Source organism: Lepisma saccharinum, chromosome 6 (assembly GCF_977018435.1).
Source record: "Lepisma saccharinum chromosome 6, izLepSacc3.1, whole genome shotgun sequence".
Lineage (NCBI taxonomy): Eukaryota > Metazoa > Arthropoda > Insecta > Zygentoma > Lepismatidae > Lepisma > Lepisma saccharinum.
In genome coordinates this window covers 81,652,539-81,673,538 of record NC_139234.1, presented here as the reverse complement: position 1 = coordinate 81,673,538, position 21,000 = coordinate 81,652,539, and the positions used below count along the sequence as shown (strand labels likewise).

At 37.6% G+C, this 21,000-nt stretch overlaps 1 protein-coding gene across 1 annotated transcript in view; it reads right to left on the bottom strand.

Moving 5' to 3' along the window:
• Positions 1-8,193: 8,193 nt before the first annotated feature.
• The window catches only part of dx (deltex E3 ubiquitin ligase), a 39,090-nt gene continuing 26,283 nt past the window's right edge, over positions 8,194-21,000 (bottom strand). The window contains exons 6-8 of the mRNA XM_083124216.1: positions 16,469-16,611; positions 12,466-12,574; positions 8,194-10,259 (exon numbers count right to left, since the gene is read on the bottom strand). Coding sequence (XP_082980342.1) covers positions 9,978-10,259; positions 12,466-12,574; positions 16,469-16,611 — 534 coding nt within the window. The 3' untranslated portion in view covers positions 8,194-9,977. The remainder of the gene's footprint in view (positions 10,260-12,465; positions 12,575-16,468; positions 16,612-21,000) is intronic.

The window sequence follows — 21,000 nt, the reverse complement described above, 5'->3', positions numbered from 1 at the left end:
CTTGCTTAACTTCTATGACTTCCCTAACCCATGCAGGTGCAGTCTGACTGTTTCAGCGGAAAGATGGAACCTTTCTGCAAGTTCTTCACACGTTAGAGCACTGTCCTCCTCGATGGCTGCTTTCAGAGCCTCGTCATCCAACACACAAGGTCGTCCACAGCAAGTTCATCCGAAAGGCTCACATCTCCCGAACGGAATTTCTGGAACCACTGCATGGCAGTGCGTTCGTTCACGACATTCTCCCCAAATGCCTGGTAAATGCGGCGACTTGATGCTACAACTGACAGGCCCAACAACAAACACACGCGAACAAGCTGCTTCGATACCTCCATTTCTCTTCGACACTGGACAAGCTATGACTGCTGTGTGTGCGCAACGTTCCTGTATTACTGACAGTCGATGGTCAGACTAACTCCCGATTGCTTGGCAGGCACGTGCATCATTTTGTTTCCTCTCTGTGAGCGCATGATTAATGGGACGTCAAAAACTTTTTTGGTTAACTTGTAATATCGTCAGAATGACTCCGGGGATGTTACAGCAGATGCGACAGAGCTTCTTGCAATGCTGTCGTGCCTGCATCAACACTTGGGACTGCCATTTTGAACAATTACTGTAAAGTTTTCGTCATAGTGTTACGATACACTAGTAACGTCCGTATTAAATCTACAAGCTGCATCTTTCACTTGTCTTATACCACTGACATAGGAAGCCCCCAAATAATTTTCTCTCAACTTTATAATAATGCATTTCCGGACCGAGATTCTTTATCATATTGGTACTTGGGTCAGTCTCCATCCACCCTACAAGTTTGGAACAAGGTCATAGAAACACCTTGTATATAATACAAATTCGAAGACAAGTCATGTAAAATGCAGCATTTTTTTAAAAATATATAAAATTTATTATATATTTTTGTTCTATTTTTATTATTAATTTTCATAACAGACTCAATTTAGAAATAAAAATTAAAATTATGAAAGAATATGAATTTATAATCTAACATTTTGGAGATAAAATGCTTTTGTTTTTTGGAGAACAGTTTTTTTGATTAGGAAGTACTAATATTAATAACCATTTTCTTTTCTTGCAAACTGGTAGTGAAAATTATCGTTTGTATTAACGTAGAATATATACTTTTATTAGAAGAATCTGCGAGGAAGAGAAATGCAGGTACAATCACTTTCACAAACGAATCCTGACAGATTTTTCTGTTGCATGCCAGGCAGATTGGCCTGCTACACTTCTGGATGGGTATTTTGTTCTTTTAAGTTCTGGATCACAAAAAGTGCAAGTTTTCTAATATCAAAGAATTCAGGAACAACATGAGGCATGATATGACATTAATCCAAAATAGTCACATCAAACACAAAAATGTGAAGGCAATGTTTACTAGAGAATGTTCCGTAACTGGTATCATACATCTCTGACACAGACCCGCAACTTTGCCATGATAAAACTCAAGGTCAGATAACAATACAGGCGAGAGATTTTCACTGCGCGTAGACAACAATCCAACTCAAATGTACAGGGAGGGAGAGGGATGGGTGCAAGAAAAAAACTAGACTTCTCTCAGACATATGATGCCAGTAGAAAGTTAACATGTTGCAGTTACATAATAAAAAAAAAGCTGTGGATTCTCTCTCCTTCAGTTTCATGTAAACACTATTCATTCTTGTCGTTTGGGTTAACCTAGAGAGGGCAAAAAACAAAGTAAGAATATATGCAAATACAGTTATTAAAATAGCGCCTCTTTATGCTATGCTGTCCATCATTCTGTCATTTGCAATAAAAAGTCGCTATGTATCAACCGATACCAACAGTCACAGAAGGGAAGAGTACAAGAAGAAATTGTTGAATCCACAACCCTCCCTCCCTGCTTGAATGTAAACAAAACACATCCCTGACCTTCTCCAGACTTTTCCAAGAACTCTGCATTGTAAAGCTCTTTTCCAGTCTTACGGTGGCACCCTATAAGCTGGCAAGGGAAGTGGGGATCCCAGCAACCAATCCAGCGTGATAAGAAACTCAGCAGCCAGTAGAACTGGGTTTATGTAGTACTTTTTTCCACCGAATTGTGTGTCTCTGTGCCACTGCTGTTGCCTGGTTGGTGTGCGGCGTAATCCCCACTCCCCTTGCCAGAACTATGACTTGCCGCCGTAAGAGTGGAAAAGACCTTTAGTAATGCTTGTTTTAAAAATGTCATCTTTCTTACCTCACGAGTTTGTGAACAGAAATTGGAAATGAATGATTTCTTTTATTTCCACACAGCCTTTACCAGGTAGTTACATTGCCTTCAAGAAGTTTGGTCACAGCTTTCACTTTGATCTTTATGTGCTTCCCAGGAGGGAGAGAGTTTATGCAGCATTTCTCGGGAAAATTACATGCAAAACTCCTTCCAATCTGCCACAAGGAAGGGAGAACAAACTTGTAAAAAGGACCTGTACCAGGGCAAAAAAAGTTTATTTACATGTCTTGGGATTTACAATATATTTTGAGTGATATTTTCAAATTGTGAGCTCATATCATGTTTAAAGAATCCTATTAAAAACAAAGATTCTTGAATTCTCTTTCAAGCATTATATTGTTGAGAGGATACAATGTACAAAATAACACAAGACAAAGTTACAGAGTGGTCCATAAGTGTGGTAAAACTCATTTAATCAATCAACCTGATACAGAAAAAGTGGGAATTAACGTTTCCCATTTTCAAAATACCATAACTGATTTATTGTACAAAGAAATTACATGAAATGGACAATGTTAGGCATGTTATTGTCTTCATTTACAGTTCAAATTTATGTTTCAAATTGCATTTGTTATGCTGTTGAGATCAGGGAGGGTACAAGGGTGCTTCATTTAACGGCAGTTAAGCAGAACTTTTGATATTGGGCAGATTCAAATCCATGCAAAATCTTCGAGTGGCCACTACACAGTCCTAAGGTCGTAGTCTGCAACAGACGGAAGTATTGGCCTCTACTTTTTCGAGGAGGATAGTGGTGCTGAGGTAACCATCAACTCCAAACATTACACCACCATGCTAACAACAAAGGGTGGGGTGGCCTAATCTTCTATTACCGTAAAGACCTAAATGTCAAGATCATTCCCTCTTGCAACGAAAATGACGAGGAAGTCGAAATGATTAGCGTAACTGTGAAGCTCCAGCATCTAACTCTGGAAATAATTGGTGTGTACAAAGCCCCTAATATATCGTATACAAAATTATCGCACCTAGAAACGATGATCTTGTAAGTTTTTCCACTTGTTCACAAATTACTTATTTTAGGTGCTGTAAATGCAGATTTCCTTTCTCCCCATAAACCAGAAACAGTATATTTACAATCAATAATCGACTCTTTCGGCATGGTTCAGATCATTAACCGACCAACCAGAATAACGGCAACCACCCAATCACTCCTCGATGTGGTAATAACGGATGACCCGGATCTTGTACGCTCATTTAACGTAACCGCTCCCTTCGGAACGTCCGACCACTGTCTAGTAAATGCGACACTTGCCATCGAAAAACCAAAATTAACTAAACAGTTTATCAAATCTTGAAACTTCTCTACCCTCGACAAAGAGATATTTGATAGGGATGCTGCAACAATTGAATGGATGCAAATTGATAGCTTCGACAACATCGATGATAAAGTACACTTCGTTACTCAAAATGTAATAAATCTCTTCGACAAGCATGCACCCCTTGAAACTAAATTAATAAAATAAAAAAACTCTCCATGGATATCCGAAAATACAAAACTGCTCATGAAACTCCGTGACAATGCCCTAATAAAATATAAGCGCACAAAATCCCAGGCAAACTGGGACTATTACAAAGAACTGAGAAACTTCACCACCTCGGTCCAACGGCAAGAAAAGAAAGCATATTTTAATCATCACCTCCATTGCAACAATAACAGCAAAGAGTTGTGGAAAAAAATAAAAACGTGGGGTGTATATAGTAAAAATATGAACAATGAGATACCTTCTGACCTGAGAAATGTAGATTCAATTAACCGACATTTTTCTAGCGTATGCAGCAAAGCGAATGTCTCGGAAGATGCCATTAACAAAACTCGAGAGTTCTTTGATGGTAACACTTTTAACGAAAGCGCTCAAACTTTCCACCTGCAAGAAATAAAACGAAGCCGAAACAATGAAAGCAATAAACAAAATATCATCCAATGCATCTGGTAATGATGGAATATCTATAAAAATGATTAAACTGTTATTACCGCACATCTTACGTCCCCTGACGCACATTGTAAATTTCTCAGTCCGGACTGGACAATACCCGACCAGCTGGAAGACAGCACGTGTTGTTCCGATACCAAAGAAAAAAGTAATAACGTCCCTGAATGACCTTCGACCAATAAGTCTCTTACCTATATTTTCCAAAATCACTGAAAAAATTGTTAACAGGCAAACTCGCAAACACGTTAATGACCTAGATCTGCTTCCGAAATGTCAATCCGGTTTCCGTCCCTCACACAGCACAGCAACGGCTTTACTTAAAGCAACTGACGATTTATTACGATCAATCGACAAGAGAATGGCAGTAGCGTTAGTATTACTGGATCTCACTAAAGCCTTTGACAGTGTCCATCATGACCTGCTCTTGAGCAAATTAAAATACTACAATTTTTCACCTCCCGCTCTCCGATGATTTAGATCGTATCTGAACAACAGACAACAGAGAGTATTCATAAACGCTGCCACGTCCCCTATCTCTCTCGCACCCTGCCATTGGAAACTGGTGTCCCACAGGGATTCATTCTAGCCCCTCTCGTCTATACCATTTTTACAGCCGACTTACCTACCGTAATCAATCACAGTAAAGTTCATTTTTACGCAGATGACACTCGACTACAAATTCCTTTTCCACCAAAATCGCCAGATGCAGCCTTAGCTTTGCTCAATGATGATTATCCAACATAAATACCTGGTGTAAAAGTAACAGTCTAAAAATAAATCCACAAAAATCAACTTTCTCTCTTATTGGTTCCCGAAATAGTCTCTCTCTGATAAATCCTAACGAGATATGTATCAAACTACACACATCTATAATCCCTTATTCAACAAATAAAAATAAACTGGGATATTCATGTACAAGAACAAATTAAAAAAGCTTACGCCGTGCTAAGATCGCTGTACAGCTTTAAAGAATGCCTAAAAACAGAGATTAAAATGAGACTAATCCAATCACTTATCTTTCCTTTACTGGACTACTGCGGTGTAATTTTCGGACCAAATCTATCCGTTCGAAACAAAACCAAAATCCAGAAAGTCCAAAATTCATGTTTCTGTTTCGTGTACCATATAAGAAAATATGATCATATCCTCCCAACCCTAAACGCAAACAAAATGTTGAACATGACCAGGTGCCAAAAATTACATCTGTGTTGTTTTATTCATAATATTTTACAAACTAAAGCACGTAGGAACCTATTCCAGAAATTACAATTCAGAAGAGAAATACATGCTTACAAAACAAGGGGAAAATCGAAACTTGAGCTTCCAAAGTGCATACTAGTGCTTTTCAAATCATCATTTACGTATTCAGCTTCAAGAGCATGGAATGAACTTCCTCCTTCCATGACGTCCCTCACTAATCGTAACAACTTCAAAGACAAACTAAAAACTCTATTGTTAAATGAACAACATCTGTGTTCCAGCACTCATGAATAATAGCTCACATTTCTGAACCAACTTCCTAATAACAAATATTTTCATCTTCATTTTGCTTGTTTACTTTTCCCCTTACATGTTGCCAACCCTTAACAATATTTTGTCCTTTCTCGCATATTAAGAACATTTATATGTTTTTTACACATAACATTAATATTAATTTGTATTATTCTTAACCATATTACACCAAGCACAATTGTGTCAATTAATTTGTGTATTTGTTTTCAATCTTTCTATTATTATTATTATTTTTAGTGTGTAGACGAGCCTTTGTTCTCAATTTTGTATTTGTTCTTTTTGTGTCTTCTTTATGTTTCTCTCTTTCTTCTTTGTTTGTTATTGTACAAACATTTAGTAGGTAGAATGTATTTAGTATGTATATGTATCCGTCGGGGTTAGGTGGTAGAACAGCCGCAGGCTGAACCTCGCCTTTAATAAAGGAAAATTGAATTGAATTGAAACTACATTCCTCCTGCCTGAGGTAACACCACTTAATTTCAACATGGAGATGAACATACTACATACTGCTATCTCTGGGTGACTTCTCTCCAGGTTTGGTGACATTCAGTGGCCCTCCATCTCTCACAAGCTCACTGCACCAGACTTCTTTTTGTAGGGGTATTGGAAGGCTAAGGTCTACGCTTGTACCCTCCCTGATCTAAACAGCTTCAAAAATGTGATTAGTGAGGAAATTTCTGATGTTACGCCAGACACTCTGCAGAAAGTAATGGCTAGTGTACAAGGAAGATTGCAATAATCCATTGACACTAATGGTGAGCATCTCAAGTAGTAATATTCAACAAAATAAGGTCTGAACTGTAAATCCAAGACAATAATGTGCCTACCATTGTTCATTTCATGTAATTTCTTTGTACAATAAATCAGTTATGGTATTTTCAAAATGGGAAATGTTAAATGCCCCATCCTGTAGAAAGGCGGTAATGTGACATCAAAACGGGTTAGAATTTCATGAGAAACATGATGATGGATATCAATGTAACTTGTTTGTTGTAATATTGTTTCAACACCAAATGTTTTCCCTTATAGGTGGCTTGATAGATGATGTCCCCGTCATGAAATTTCTTAACTTTGTAATCTGTCAGAGTGATGTTCATAACAACACATTTATTGGTTTTGTTTGCATCATCAGTCCCATTGGAGTTTGAGGAAAAATCTTGTGTTGTGGATTACATAGTTTGCTGAATTGGTTACTAGATGGTTATAAATAATGAATATCATGTTAATTTTGCCTTAATATTCTCAAATTATTGCTTTACTGAAAATACAGTGTCCCAAAATGATTATCAGTGTTTCACAGTCGTTTCATTTCCTTTATGTGAGGTGCAAGGACAAAGCTTACATGGGAGTAAACAACAACTCAACAAGTTTATAGTGTACCTTATAAATGTTCAATTTGAGCACGTTTTGTGACAGCACACATCCATCCAGTTGTCCAATTCTTCCCAAACATGGGTCAGCATGTCTGGGGATGATAGATTGAACATCTTGTAATACACCTATGCCACTGTGACTGATGGAAAACAAATAAGTGTTCAGGGTAGCAAACTTCCACAGCCATTCTTATCATACATGTATGATATAAACATTTACCTTCATCTGTTGCAATATACCAACTACTTGAAACCCTGATAATCATTTTGGGACATGGTGTAATGATGATTTCTACACATATGAAAAAAAATAATACACATAAACATTTCTATTGCACTTTATTTACAAAATTCAACAGAGTAAAATTGCATTATATATTGTAACTTTGTGCACTGTACACTGCCGCAAAATATTTCAAACATGAATGCATCAAAACTGGTTAGCAAAACTTATGCAAGTTTTTCTTTTGAAGTAGATAGAGGCAACGCATTTTCTTCAGTCACTTAGCTAGTGATGGAACCTGAAAATAACTTCTCTGTTTGAAACTGCATAGTAGGTTCTGGGTGACCACTCTAGGACCCTGATAAAATTCAAGTATAATTCCCGGTTTTCAAGGCAAACTTTCCAAACATCCCAGGGTTCACGCAGATGTTCTCTCTCTTGAACCTTACTACTGACTCTCACCACCCACCCACTCACACAAATATATTAAAAGATATAAAGGATCTGTACGATTCCAATCCTATCCAAAAATTCTAATTCAATTCAATTAAATGGTATATATAATATTTAATTTAAAGTTTGGAGTTTAAATTTGACATATCGCATATTCGGTCTCAAAATACATCTACAAACACAAGTCACAAATGTTACGATATATACTAATCTTAAAAAAAAAGTTAATTGCATAAGAATTAAAAACCAAAATTGACCTAATCAACTTCAAGATATCTTATCTTGCAATAATCTTCCATCTGTCAGTAGATTGTTCTGCAAAGGACACTAACCAAGAAAATGGACTGAATTCTGTTTTATTTTCCATGCAGCTTCCTTTTCCTTCCACGATAAAAATAAAAGCTAAACTGTGAAAAACTTGCAAATATGTACAAATTCAACGGGATTTGGATTATTAACTCTAGAACATTACCGTGTCCCAATATTACAGTGTAACTAGCACTACGTAAATTTTACGTACATAAAGAAATCAATTTCTAAAACAATCTCTACATCATGAAAACAAAATGACTATTCTTTATGAACATTATTTTGTTTATTTTCCTTATATTGGAGTTTTATTCTTCATTCTAAAATGTATAAACATGATTTTACTGAACATAGAATATTTTAAGAGAATTTCTTGATTGACAAGCCTGTTCGTACATTAAGAATGAAGGTGAAAAGTTCAAACAAGAATAATATTCATAATGCTGTAAATAAGAAACGAATGTATTTTTAAAGTCTTACAAGAAAATAGTGCATGATTCTAAACTTTTGTTTTCAAAATCTAACTATCCAAATTGAATTTACAATGTCAAAATTACGTGCACGATTTTTCTTCTATTACTAGCGCTACGTATTATTCATGTACAGAGTCCAACATAACAAACAAACTAAAGACGTTCAATGCTTGCACACTCCGCACTTCCTTACCACAGTGCTTGCTGCCTTGCGTGTGACAGAATGCCCGGGACACTGCTAGGTGGACGGGTCAGTGGGTGTGAGGTGGGAGGTAGGGGAGGGATTTGAGTGCAAAGCATACGTAAATTTTACGTACGGTAGTGTTCTAAGGTTAAAAGTTGCAATTTTTCACATCAACAGAGAAAATTTAATGCAGAATGGACACATAATGCCCGGAATTCAAGGAATTCCCAATTAGAGTAGCCACCCTGAAGTTGTACAGGGCTTTACTCAGAAAGAGATATAAAGGTGTGAAGATTGGATGCTTGAACTGCGTTTATAATCTACTATTGACTGCATGAAAGAGAGTGGTTCATTCATTCTATAGTTTACAGTAGAATGCTTACAGGAAAATAGTGTGAAGTTTATGCAAATGTCTTGCAATTTATGCAGGAAGAGGGCTGCATCAATATCACACACAGTTCCTTAGTTCACTTGCATGACTGCTCGAGCTTGAGTTTTAGTTATAGGCTAATCGGAACTAGACCTACAATTGAAAAAGGGATCCGAACCAATATGTGCCTTCACCGGGAATGCATAGCTGCTTGAGGATCGTAAGCATGTGTTTCAACTGCCTCTCCCAGCTGATTGAGGTTCTGCGCAACTTGCGTTGAACCTGCACATAAGAAAACCTGAGAAATGTTCTGAAAATGCAATATTAACCTGACTGTAGTGTCTGAAATTTCAATATCGTCCACCAATATCTAAATGTGGTGTAATTGGCAAGCATATCCAAGAATATTGTACACAAAATTCATTTCCTGGTAGGAAGAACATATAGAAGAAAAATTCTTGCTACTCAAATTACTTAACAAATTACACATTACACTTCCCTACATTTTCCATTGTTATTTTAAACACACATGCCTAATAAATACCAAAAAATGCATACTGATCACTTCCTAAATATCAAGCACACTAATACCACTCTATTAATCCAAATCTTAGACATACTGCTTGTTTCTAATGAATATGTTTCAAATTACACACATATATAAAATATATAAATTTGCTTCAAATTTTCCATATTCATGTTTTAAAAATATACTTTTATCTACATCTCAAAATATATTCTAAAACCTACCCACAAAAAATCAAACCCTGCTGGCTAATCTGTAGCAACGAGATTCTAATCTTACATTTGTGTTTTCTACAAAGTAAATTGGTGTGACAACATTGATGTCCATACGTAAACAAGAGTGCACAGATACAGGTACGGACTAGCACACTTCCTGATACAGTGCACTCTCTTGGCTCCAGCTCTTCCACTTGGCATCGTTGTTCTCTTCTTCAGAATCGTAGACTCCGTGCGCAGCGAGCTCTTGCAAAACGTTATCCAAGTACAAAGGATCAGGATATCCGTGTCCATTGTGAGAGAGTCCTAGTTCTGTTTTATGGTGGATTTCGTTCCACGTGATCACATCTTCACGTCCTGTTGTTACCGATCGCCCAACAGTAAAAATCAGTCGTCTGTCGAATGCTACCCGTAGTAGCTTCAGCACCTAATAAATTTCAGAAAATTTAAACTTTTAAACATAAAGCATGATTGGTCAAATTTCTTAATCTTCTTTTAAGTTATTGATAACACTGGTCGACATGGGTTTGGATGTCTCCCAGATGACTGTTGTCACTGAATAATTTCAGCATGTTGATTCCAAAAATGATATCCATCACATCTAGTTTTGTCAGAAAACAGCAATGGATTAACTGCCTAATTTCACAATATATGATGAAATTGATGAAGGGACACACACACCTAGGCTGGGATTAAAACCTGGGATCTTTGGAGTCGTAGTGTGCCATGCTGTGGTTGGTAGACAATGATTCCATATGACAGAATGGAACAAAAATCAGAAAATGTTATCAGCACATCACTTTGGAGTTAAAATGAAGAGTGGAACACAAAATGCTGTTCTAGCAGTAAAACTCCTGATTGAAGGCAGGATGAAGGAGGATAGGGAAACATTTGTAGTCTTTGTAGAGTTAGAAAAGGCATTTTTTCAACGTAAATTGGGGCACAATGTTCCAAATTCTTAAAAAGAGGCAGGAATCAACTTGAAAGACAGAAGAATTAATCACCAGAAAGCCATGACCAAAGTGGAAAAGGAAGTGGTGATGAAGGAATACATCCAAGAAACAAAGAAAGAAGTAAAAGAGGAATTGAATGTCCAATTAATAGTAAAAGCAAGAGAAATCAGTATGTTATTATTAGGGCTCGGATAGTTATGCACTAAAAAAAATGCAAAATATGCAAATATGCACTAAAAAGTTAAAATATGCACTTAAATATGCACTTTAAAAACCTGTTTAATTTATAAATGCTGTATATTACAAACTATGAAAAATTACATGCCAGGCAATGAGTATGCATTATTCTGAATGCTCATTCGCTATACAGATTTTTTTCAATTAATATGGTTCTGCGTTAAATGAAACAATACATTACAGACCAAGATCATGATTGCATTTGATAACAACATGATGTCTCAAATTTTCGAACTTGAAACTCCTTCTGTTTTCAGCTAGAATAGTATTATATTCAGAAAACACACGTTTTGCAAGATACAAGTGGACTGTATTTTAGGGCAGCAAAGTCAGACACAAAGTTCCAGATCATCCACACATTGTCCATTTGTATACAGAATTTTGCAAACTTTCACCATTGTTGCATACCCACTGTTCTTTTTCAATACTGCATCCAATTTCTGGACATATGATTTGCTGATGGCATACCACTCCTAAGTGAAAATGAAACAGATCTTAGCAAATAATGAATGACACGGAATGTTTGTAAAATGAAAATAAAAAAGAAAACAAATAAGCAGCAGAATATCTTGGCCCCTATGTAGAAAAGCAATGATGAGGAAGAATAGAATATGGAAAACACAGGTAGCAAAGACAAATTAGAGATTTGCCAGAAGAACAATTACTGACCTCCGGCAGCACAGATTTGGCTATAAGGAAGTTATCCTTAAAATAATTTGTCCGGTGCACAGCAATATATGGATGTGAAACATGGACAGTGGTTGAAGCTAAAAGGAAAATAGGAAAAGACTGGAAGTGTTTGAAATATGGTGCTACAGAATAATATTATAGAACAAAAAGAAGGAGTACAATGACACTATGAACAAACTGGTACCACGCTATGATATACTTGAATGGGTATGGCGAATATGTGGAAAAGTAGAGTAAAGTATGTAGTTTCTGTACCATAAATTTTCTGCACACATCATTTGTCTTTTGTGTTTAGAAAATGTTAATTTCTTTCTGGATGATCCTCCTATAAGAAATTAGGGACAATACAATAGTGTGACAGGACACTTAAATAGTAGTTATGCAGAAAATTATGCACAAATAAGAAACAGGATATGAAAGAAAAAAGGAAATAATAAGTGCAATAATCATAATAAAAAAAACAATCTTGATAAATTTTGTAATATCAACATTCTTTTTTAATTTAAATTTATCAGTTTAACTATTCCAAAAACTAATTGCAATAACTTAAGTTGTAAAATCATTTGGGCTAATGAAAGCTTCGCAAGTAAAGCTAAAATGTAACAAAAACTTTTATGCTTGTTTATTTGGACTGGAATAAGTGTTTGTGACTGACATAATTCTTAGTAATTTTCTTGATAAATGAACATGCTGATAAGCACTAATTAATGATCCCATGCACCTTACGCTATTTCCCTACAATTTCAGCCTTACCTTTCTCCCTTTCTGGATATCGGGTAAATAGCAGACACGCGGGAAGCCAACTGCATAGTAAGGTCTCCCTGGATTTGGATGCTCAGGGCCCTGGATACCTGAAGGAATACTGCAACACAGAAAGTGTCTTTCAACATGCAGAAAGTACCAGAATTGGTGCAATAAAGCAAAACTATATTTATTGAATTCATGCAACAACTTGACAATTTGTCAATATTTCATGACAAAGAGACAAATAAGAAGTACAAAGTGAATTAAAAATTCTCATGGTTACTACTTAGAAAATAGAAGAGGGCTAATTCAAAAACAATTTTATTATGTATCAGGGTTCCCACTTATTTAGAATTTTAACTTACTTTAACTCTGTTTACAGCAAGTTTTTCAAATGCAAACAGGAAAGAAACAACATATTTGGAAGTATTTTTATTTACTAACAAACACCTGTTGCACGAAATTGGGGTTTACAAACATGAGAAAGATGCATATTCACTACAAACATAACAAAACAAAAGGTAAAAAGGTAAAGTTCTCCGTGCATATAGCACTGTGCTATGAAGTAACATTTAGGGGATGTGGGGGTAGGGCCCCACACATTCTTGATCTCGGCCATTTTGGAAATGATGTGATCAGCACCACACCCCAGCTGCCATTAGCCCCCAGGTACCTATTGATTTGAGACTGGGTGCGCCCCAAAGCCACTTTATGCAGGGACAAAGCAGGAAAAAATCCAACCTTGGACCACCCACCCCGAGATTCAAACCGAGGTCTCCCCCATGGCAGTCAGGCACCATACTGACTACACCACCATGGCACCCAAACATGACAAGCATACTTAATATTCTCTGGGCCAATATCAATGCTGATGTATCAGTATTGGCCGATACACCCAGTTTGTATATTTTGTGGGGTTCAAAGAAATGTCAGGTGGCACTTTCGAGAAATCTAATTATCCTGAAAATTATATAAAATTCAAAGTTTTTATTTATTTTGCACCAGTACTTCATGAAAAATGGACTTCTTGATAAAATGGGAACTATTTTCACATTTCAATTTTTTTCTGGAATATTTTAAAGCAAAATTGTCATTAATTGGAATGAAAATTCCACATTAATATTAAGCTTTAGTGGATGGTCACTTCTGGCATTGGCTCGGGACGAGTAGTTCTTAATCACACACTTTACAAATGTGCACTGCTGCACAAAAATCACTCGTACAAGAACTAATTGTTGTAGAGAGAGAAAATCAGTTTTGTTTTTTTGCAGGATGATATGACTCTCTGCGGTAGTGAAATTTAAATATTTTTCCTTTCAATAATGAAAGTTGGTTCACATAATACGAACATAAACCTACAATCCATCAAAAATTCAGTGCTTATTCCTGCACAATAAGGTGATGGTAATAATAATAATACAGTACTCAAAAAAAGTTTTGCATATTCAGGGTTTGTGATCATTTTATTTTACTAGATACATGGAATCATATTCAAGAGTACAGGGGAAACATACAAACAGAAAGGAAACAGTGCAGCCATGCAGAAGAAACAAAATCACACCAGAAGCACGAGATTGAAAATGTGGGATGCGAAACACAAAAGAAAGGCAGGGCAATACCATGTACCTACGGCTCGAAGGCATGCCTGGGATCAACAGATGGGAGTTCAGTACAGTGTATAGCCACCTCGAGTCCGAAGGCATGCTTGAACATGAGAGGAGTCCGAAGGCATGCTTGAACACGACAGGGCATGCTAAGGATAAGAGCATTCAACTTCTCCTGAGGAAGACTGTCCCACTCTTGAATGGCAGCATCCCGCAATTGCACCTTGTTCACAGGAGGATTTTCATGGCTGACAATTGCTCGCTTCAGGTGTCCCCATGCATGTCCCACACAGTTCACATCTGGAGAATACGCTGGCCACACCATGCGTCGAATGCCATGCATATCAAGGAACTCTTGAATCACTCTGGCTTGATGTGGTCGAGCGTTATTATCCAACAGCGTGAAGCCATCTCTTACAGTTGTAGAGAAACTTGATACCACGGGTTCGAGAATAGCGTTTCTGTATATCAGACCAGTCATGTGACCCTGGAGAGGAATTAGGGGCATACGTCGACCAAACATGATTCCACTCCAAAACATGATGGAGCCCCCCTGCTGCTGGTGACGTACCTGCTTGAAGGGCTCGTTCAATCTCTCATCTGATCGTCTCCAAACCCTTATGCTTTTGCTTAACGGGTGCAAACTGATGGTGACCTCGTCTGTAAAGAGCGTATGCTCCCACTGTTCCTGACTCCATTCGCTGTGCATTGTTGCCCACATTACACCGTCTCTCCTATGGTGTGGTTTCAGAGGAACCTTGGGTATAGGTCTTCCTGACATCAATCCTTCCTCTTGAAGTCGATTCCACACTGTCTGATTGGAAACATTCGCTCCTGAGGTCCTCCGCAGATCCTGGCACAAACTGGTAGCAGTTGCAGTGGGTCTACGACGTGCCGAAATCACCACGTACCGATCTTCCCTGCGTGTTGTTTTGCATGGCCGCCCTGTCCTTGGTCGATCGGCAACTGATTGTGTGTCCCTGAACTTTTTCCACACTCAAGAGACATCACTTCGGCTCACTCCAACACGGGCAGCAACGTCCACTTGGCGATATCCCTCTTGCAGCAGCGTTACAATTTGAATACGGTCCATAGCAGAAATGGTTGCTCGAGGCATGTTGCCCTTCGTTTTCCACCCACTCTCTGTGCAGTTTCCAACTCACAAGTGCGGATAAGACACGGACAATGCCTCCCATTGGGCTGCTTTCAAATCTGCTCAGGGATCATGTGGCAACTACTGCCCTCTATCTGCTGAATATCGAACTCACTTGGGGCATTTTGTCGGTTTCTGTCTTGGCATTGCTCACATAATGAACATTGTATACCTTTTGCGGATATCGCGACTCAAACCGCATGCACTCATAATATGCAAAACTTTTTTTGAGCACTGTAAAGATCACTTAGTATTTATAAAAAGTAAATGGTCTTGGCCTGAAAAGCACTGTTCCTGAAAATCAAATCTCGTATTCGCCAAAAGGACGAGGGCATCACCATGAAAGATGTGACAATGTTTGGTAAATTTTGGAATTCAGGCCTATCCTGCCAGGCTCCTAATAAGAATACATGGGAAAAAAAAGTTGGTCCTCAGAGGATCAGTAAAAAAACAGATTTTTTCGGGATTTTTTCAAAACATTAGCACTGGGTCACATGATATGGTGACTTTGCTTCACTGAAAATGAAATGGACACAACAGAAACTCAGAAAAAACAAAAATTCCGAAAGGCAGAAAATGGCTCCAACGCACACAATCAACCGTTACGTCAAGAGTTGAATTGACAATACCAATATAGGTGGTGAGTTCATACAGCTCTGGAGAAGGCCAAAGTCTAAAACTAAACCTAAGCAAACCATAAATAGTAGTACTTCAAACTCTGAGAATGGACCAGTCTGTAAAGCTTCTCCCAGCAGATAAAGGAAATGTAACAGTAATAGTAATAATTACAAAATAATTACAAACATATAAGAATTAAACTCTTCAACCTGCTGCCAGAGTCAGCTCATTATACACCACTTGAAAAATTTAGAAGGGTACTGCAAGACTGGCTAAGAGAAAAGGTTTCCTACTCAACAGATTAATTTATTCTGTATTCAAAAGATGATTTAAATTTCTAGAACTCTTAAAACATGTAATATTGTTTTCTCCATACTCACTCTATATATTTATGTACAAGGCTCATTCAATATATAACCGGAAATATGTTGTAACAAAAATTTAATACAAGCACCAAAAGAATACAGTACTATGTCTCAACACCCCCCCCCCCCCTTTAGTTCAATGCACCTATGCCAGCGCTTGATAAGGGCACTGATTCCACAGGAAAAAGATCTTAACTATTGTCACAAACAGTCAGTGAGCTATTAGTAAAACATGTGTTAACCAAGTAACAGTGAGATGGAAAGCTACTTACTCATATGTTATTTGAATAGTTCTGCTTCCTGGACAACCCGGCAATGACCGATTCAAAAATGTACAGTGCATCATTCCTGAAGGCTGGTTTCCGGTCTTCACACCATAGATTGTCATGCACACTGGGCACTGAATATACAATTGCTGGAAAAAAAGACTGACTTTCAGATATTCTCAATAAATAATTCAAATAATATGTCACAACCTAACACATAGTAGTAACTACAATTCTAATGCTTTCCTTCACATTGGTTATTGAAACTATCATCCATAGTTAAAATCAAGCATTATACCACTATAGTCAAAAAGTTCAAGGACTCACTGCAAGGTAATGATTGCAGCTACAGTCAGACATGGCAAGTGGTAGGCTCTCAACAGATCAGTGCACATGGAACAGTACGTTTTATGTAAGGTAGTCAAATGAACAAACATTAAGTTTTGCCAAAAGAAACTTTGCAGATGATTCAACAGGTTTATGATGATAGACGCATGACCCGCTCTTGCATCTCTAAGGGAGATTTCACATTGAAGCAAGAAGCAGCAAGTGTCGCTTGAGGATTGCACCAGTCCAACACAGGTTTCTAAATCCTGTCCTGCCGCTACAGTGTGAAACAGTGCTGCTAATTGGATCATTCCCAAGCAACATGCGTCGCTTTGGTCTGAAATCTCCCTTAGTGGCACCAGGATTTTTCAAAAGGGAGAAGAAAGCATATGTGCAGGCTGGCTGGTGACAGTAAGAATGGATGAGAAAATCCAGGAAGTGCAATGAATTATCCGTGAAAATCGTTCATAGACCACTGATGTTATTGCAGCAGCAGCATATATCAGCCAGCCATGGTAGCTGTTATGCTGTTCTGAAAGAAGACTTGATTAGGACCCATTCTGCAGGGCACGTCATTCGGTACTCGTTAACAGACAACCAATGTCAGACAGGATGATGACAATTTAGGAACACCTGTTGACAAGGATGCAACATATCTGCACTGCATCATAACTAGGGCTGTGCAATATTTCAATATATAAATATTGACTCAACATTTTTAAAACTTAGAAGCATCGATGTTGTAAATATATCGATATCAATAACATCAAAATTGATATGTCAATATCATTATTATTTATGTTCATTTTGATATATATGATGCTGATAATATTGAGATCATCGGTATTACCATTCTTAAATCTGTCGGTATTAAAGTATATGGTTGTCTGTACATGCATTCTGTTGTGCTTGATAGCACTTGGCAACAGCAATCAGTACAAACAATGGAATGTACAAGATTTGCAATTGCCTCTTCTCTGTTTCACCCTGATCATGTAGATCCAAACTTCTCCTCCATACCACCGGACCCTGTGGCAGAGTGGTTAACACATCGTGCTGCGATGCCAAGAGTCCCGGGTTCGAATCCCGCTTGGGCTTGGTTGTTTGTGAATGTCCATTCAACAATTTCATCACTCATCCCCATCTTCGCAAATTAGCCAAGAGGCACAAAACGCGAAGTAAAATAAACTAAATCAATCAATCAATCAATTCTCCTCCCTACTCACAAGCTTCACCTAGGGAGTAGAAGTGGAGCGGAAATCATAGCCTTTACATTTGTTCAGCCATACCCCACTACGATCCTTTCAGTCTTGGCACTTTCGCCCTCACAAATACGATTTTCTGTGCTGGTTCAATTTATAGCAATCAACCTGAATTGTGGTGGAACAACAACTGGCTTCTACACAACAGTGCTCCCAAGTATCGCTCTGGTCTTGTGCAAAACTGAATTGACTCAAAAACAAAAATACATGACACAACCTACAAAGTTCCCCAACCTGGTACCTTGTGACTTTTTCCTTTTTTTGGCGAATGACACAACATCTGTATGGACAGCGTTTCATGTTGGCCAAGGATATCTTCACTGCATTGATGTAGGCCTTACAATACAAAGTATCTTCCAGGAGTGTTTTCAGTAGTTGTATTGGTGTTGGCAGAAGTGCATCATGGCTGACATTACTACAAAAGAATGGATGTGCATTCTTGCAGCATGCATAAGGTATGTGTTCACATCTGGGTTAACTACATGAACTTTTTGGCTGTAGTGTTATGTATATACAAACACAAATATGTATTTTTCACGTAAAATGCTAATCCTAATTTTGATAGGAAAAAGCATCAAAAAAATATATCTTGTATATATTATGCAACACAATTTAGGTTCAAGAAATATTTTGTTCTTAGTTGTAAAGCTGTTGCTATAAGGACCAACATAAAATATCTCTGTGCATATAGAATGAGTCACCCACCCATGCTACCTCCCCACATGCCAACAATATTTAAATCTAGAAAGACGGAAGCAAGAAGTGAAGCTGATGGAAGCTCCATCTACAAAATGGGTTTTCTGTGGGAAGCACCTATTTGGGACAGTTTCATATGCTGGAATTAATTTCTGAGCATTTTATTTTGCATTAAATTTTCTCACAACAAGTACTGATATTACGGCTCCCGTATGACGGCCGGTGCGATCTCAACCTCTACCAGAACTGCACCACTGCTTGGTCATGCAATATGTTTCTCACTTGAGAAATACTGACGTTACAGTTTGCATGTGACAATAGGTGTGCATCCAATCTCCGCTAGACCCCTGCCACTTTTCTGGGAAATGCAAAACATTCCGATATATGGTAAAAAATACTTGGAACCAGCCATTTCACTTTTATACCAAAGGTGGTTGTAGCTGTTGGAATTATTCTATGTATGTTATACACATCAGTTTTTTGGGGGGCAAAAAGTGTGTGTTATACATGCATGAATATGGTAATCATCCAGTGTTCTGGACCTCCCCGATGGGGTAGTTGTAGCATTGTTGCCTTGTAACCAAGGGGTTCCAGGTGGAGGTACATAGTGGTTTGGATCCCACTTTAAACTCTAGGTCCAGTCCCGATTAGCCTATCAGTGCATAAGTTGACTTAAAACTACTACTCAACTTGATCATCCAGTGCGTTATGCACAACCAAATTCTTTGACTTTTCTTTAGAACTTTCCAGACCACTCTATGACTGGACATACTACTCAAGAAGTGTTTTCTTCACATTTGCATGTTGAAGAAACACATTAAGTTTATTGAACAATGAAGGTTCCTGATTTGTTTTTTCTACAAAAGTTTTAAATTCATTTTATGTTCGGTTAAGCTAATCAAGACTGGTCCTATAGTTTAAAGTGTGATCACAACCCCTGTGCACCACAAATACATAAATGGGAATACAGTGCAATCAATATTTTTTTTTCAGGGGATCAAGGTAAAAAAAAATTGATGCATGAAATTTTCATAACGTTTTGTTCTATTGGGATCACAAAGTTAGATCGTAGAATGCAGGTAAATGTAAAATCTAGACCTGTAAAATCATGAAAGAAGAAACTTAATTTTATCCTCAGTTCAATTTTTTAAAGAACTTTCCATGTTCCTAGTCAGGATGGGTACTCTAGGACCATGAACAAATTCAAGTATAATTCCCAGTTTTCAATGCAAACTTTCCAAAAATTCAAGGGTACAAGCAGATGTTTTCTCTATTGCAACCTTACGTATTACCACCTCTCACCCCCCTCCCCCTACCCCACACACATACAAATATATTAACAATATAAAGTGTCTGTAATTAAAATGTATCCAAAAATTCTAATTCAATTAAACAGTATATATATGTATTTAATTTAACCTCTTGACTACCCGTACGTAGTTGAGGCTGCATGCTCTCCTATCACTACGTATGGCCCGTACGTAGCTGAAACTATTGGCTGAAAAGGAAATATTCTTGCATGGTAAAGGCCAAGAAAATGTACGAATGCCTCTGGTTGGAAGAACTGAAGTCTATGTGTTGCTGTGACGTTATTTTAGCACGTGACTATCGCAAGCAATGAGCAAAGCATGCTCGTTACGCCATCTGTTGCTGAAAATATGTAACCGTGCTATTGAGGATACCTCTGTGTTTTTGTTTTGTTGCATACTTTGTAAAACAAAAGCAGAAAAATATGGAGGAGGAGGATAGTAGTTTGTCGGATTATGTTCCGGAAGAAGAGGAGAGTGACTATAGTGAGTCTGAATATTCAGATATATCCGATGTGGAAGACAAGGCAAAGTCTGTCGGAGATTGGACATACGTGAATGATCCTTTCAGTGATGCACATGAGAATTTATGTTATAAATTTCAAAATGACTATGATTTCCATCCTGCCATTGTGGCTGAAGAACTGTCAACACCTGGCAAGTGTTTTGAAGCATTTTTTTCGCATGTTGTAAAATATTTGTGTGCATGGACTAACAAGATATCCGACATGGGGTACGCTAAATCGGATCATCCGATATTGACAATTTATTGGTCGTGTGATACTGCTCTCTATATACAGGCTGGGATTCAAGGGGTTGAGGTGGAGAATTTTCATTCGCCGTTTCACATACTCAGGCTAGAAATATATCTACAAACACAAGTTACAAATGTTACAGGATATAGAAATCTACGGAAAATTATTAATTGTATAAGAATTTCAATTTA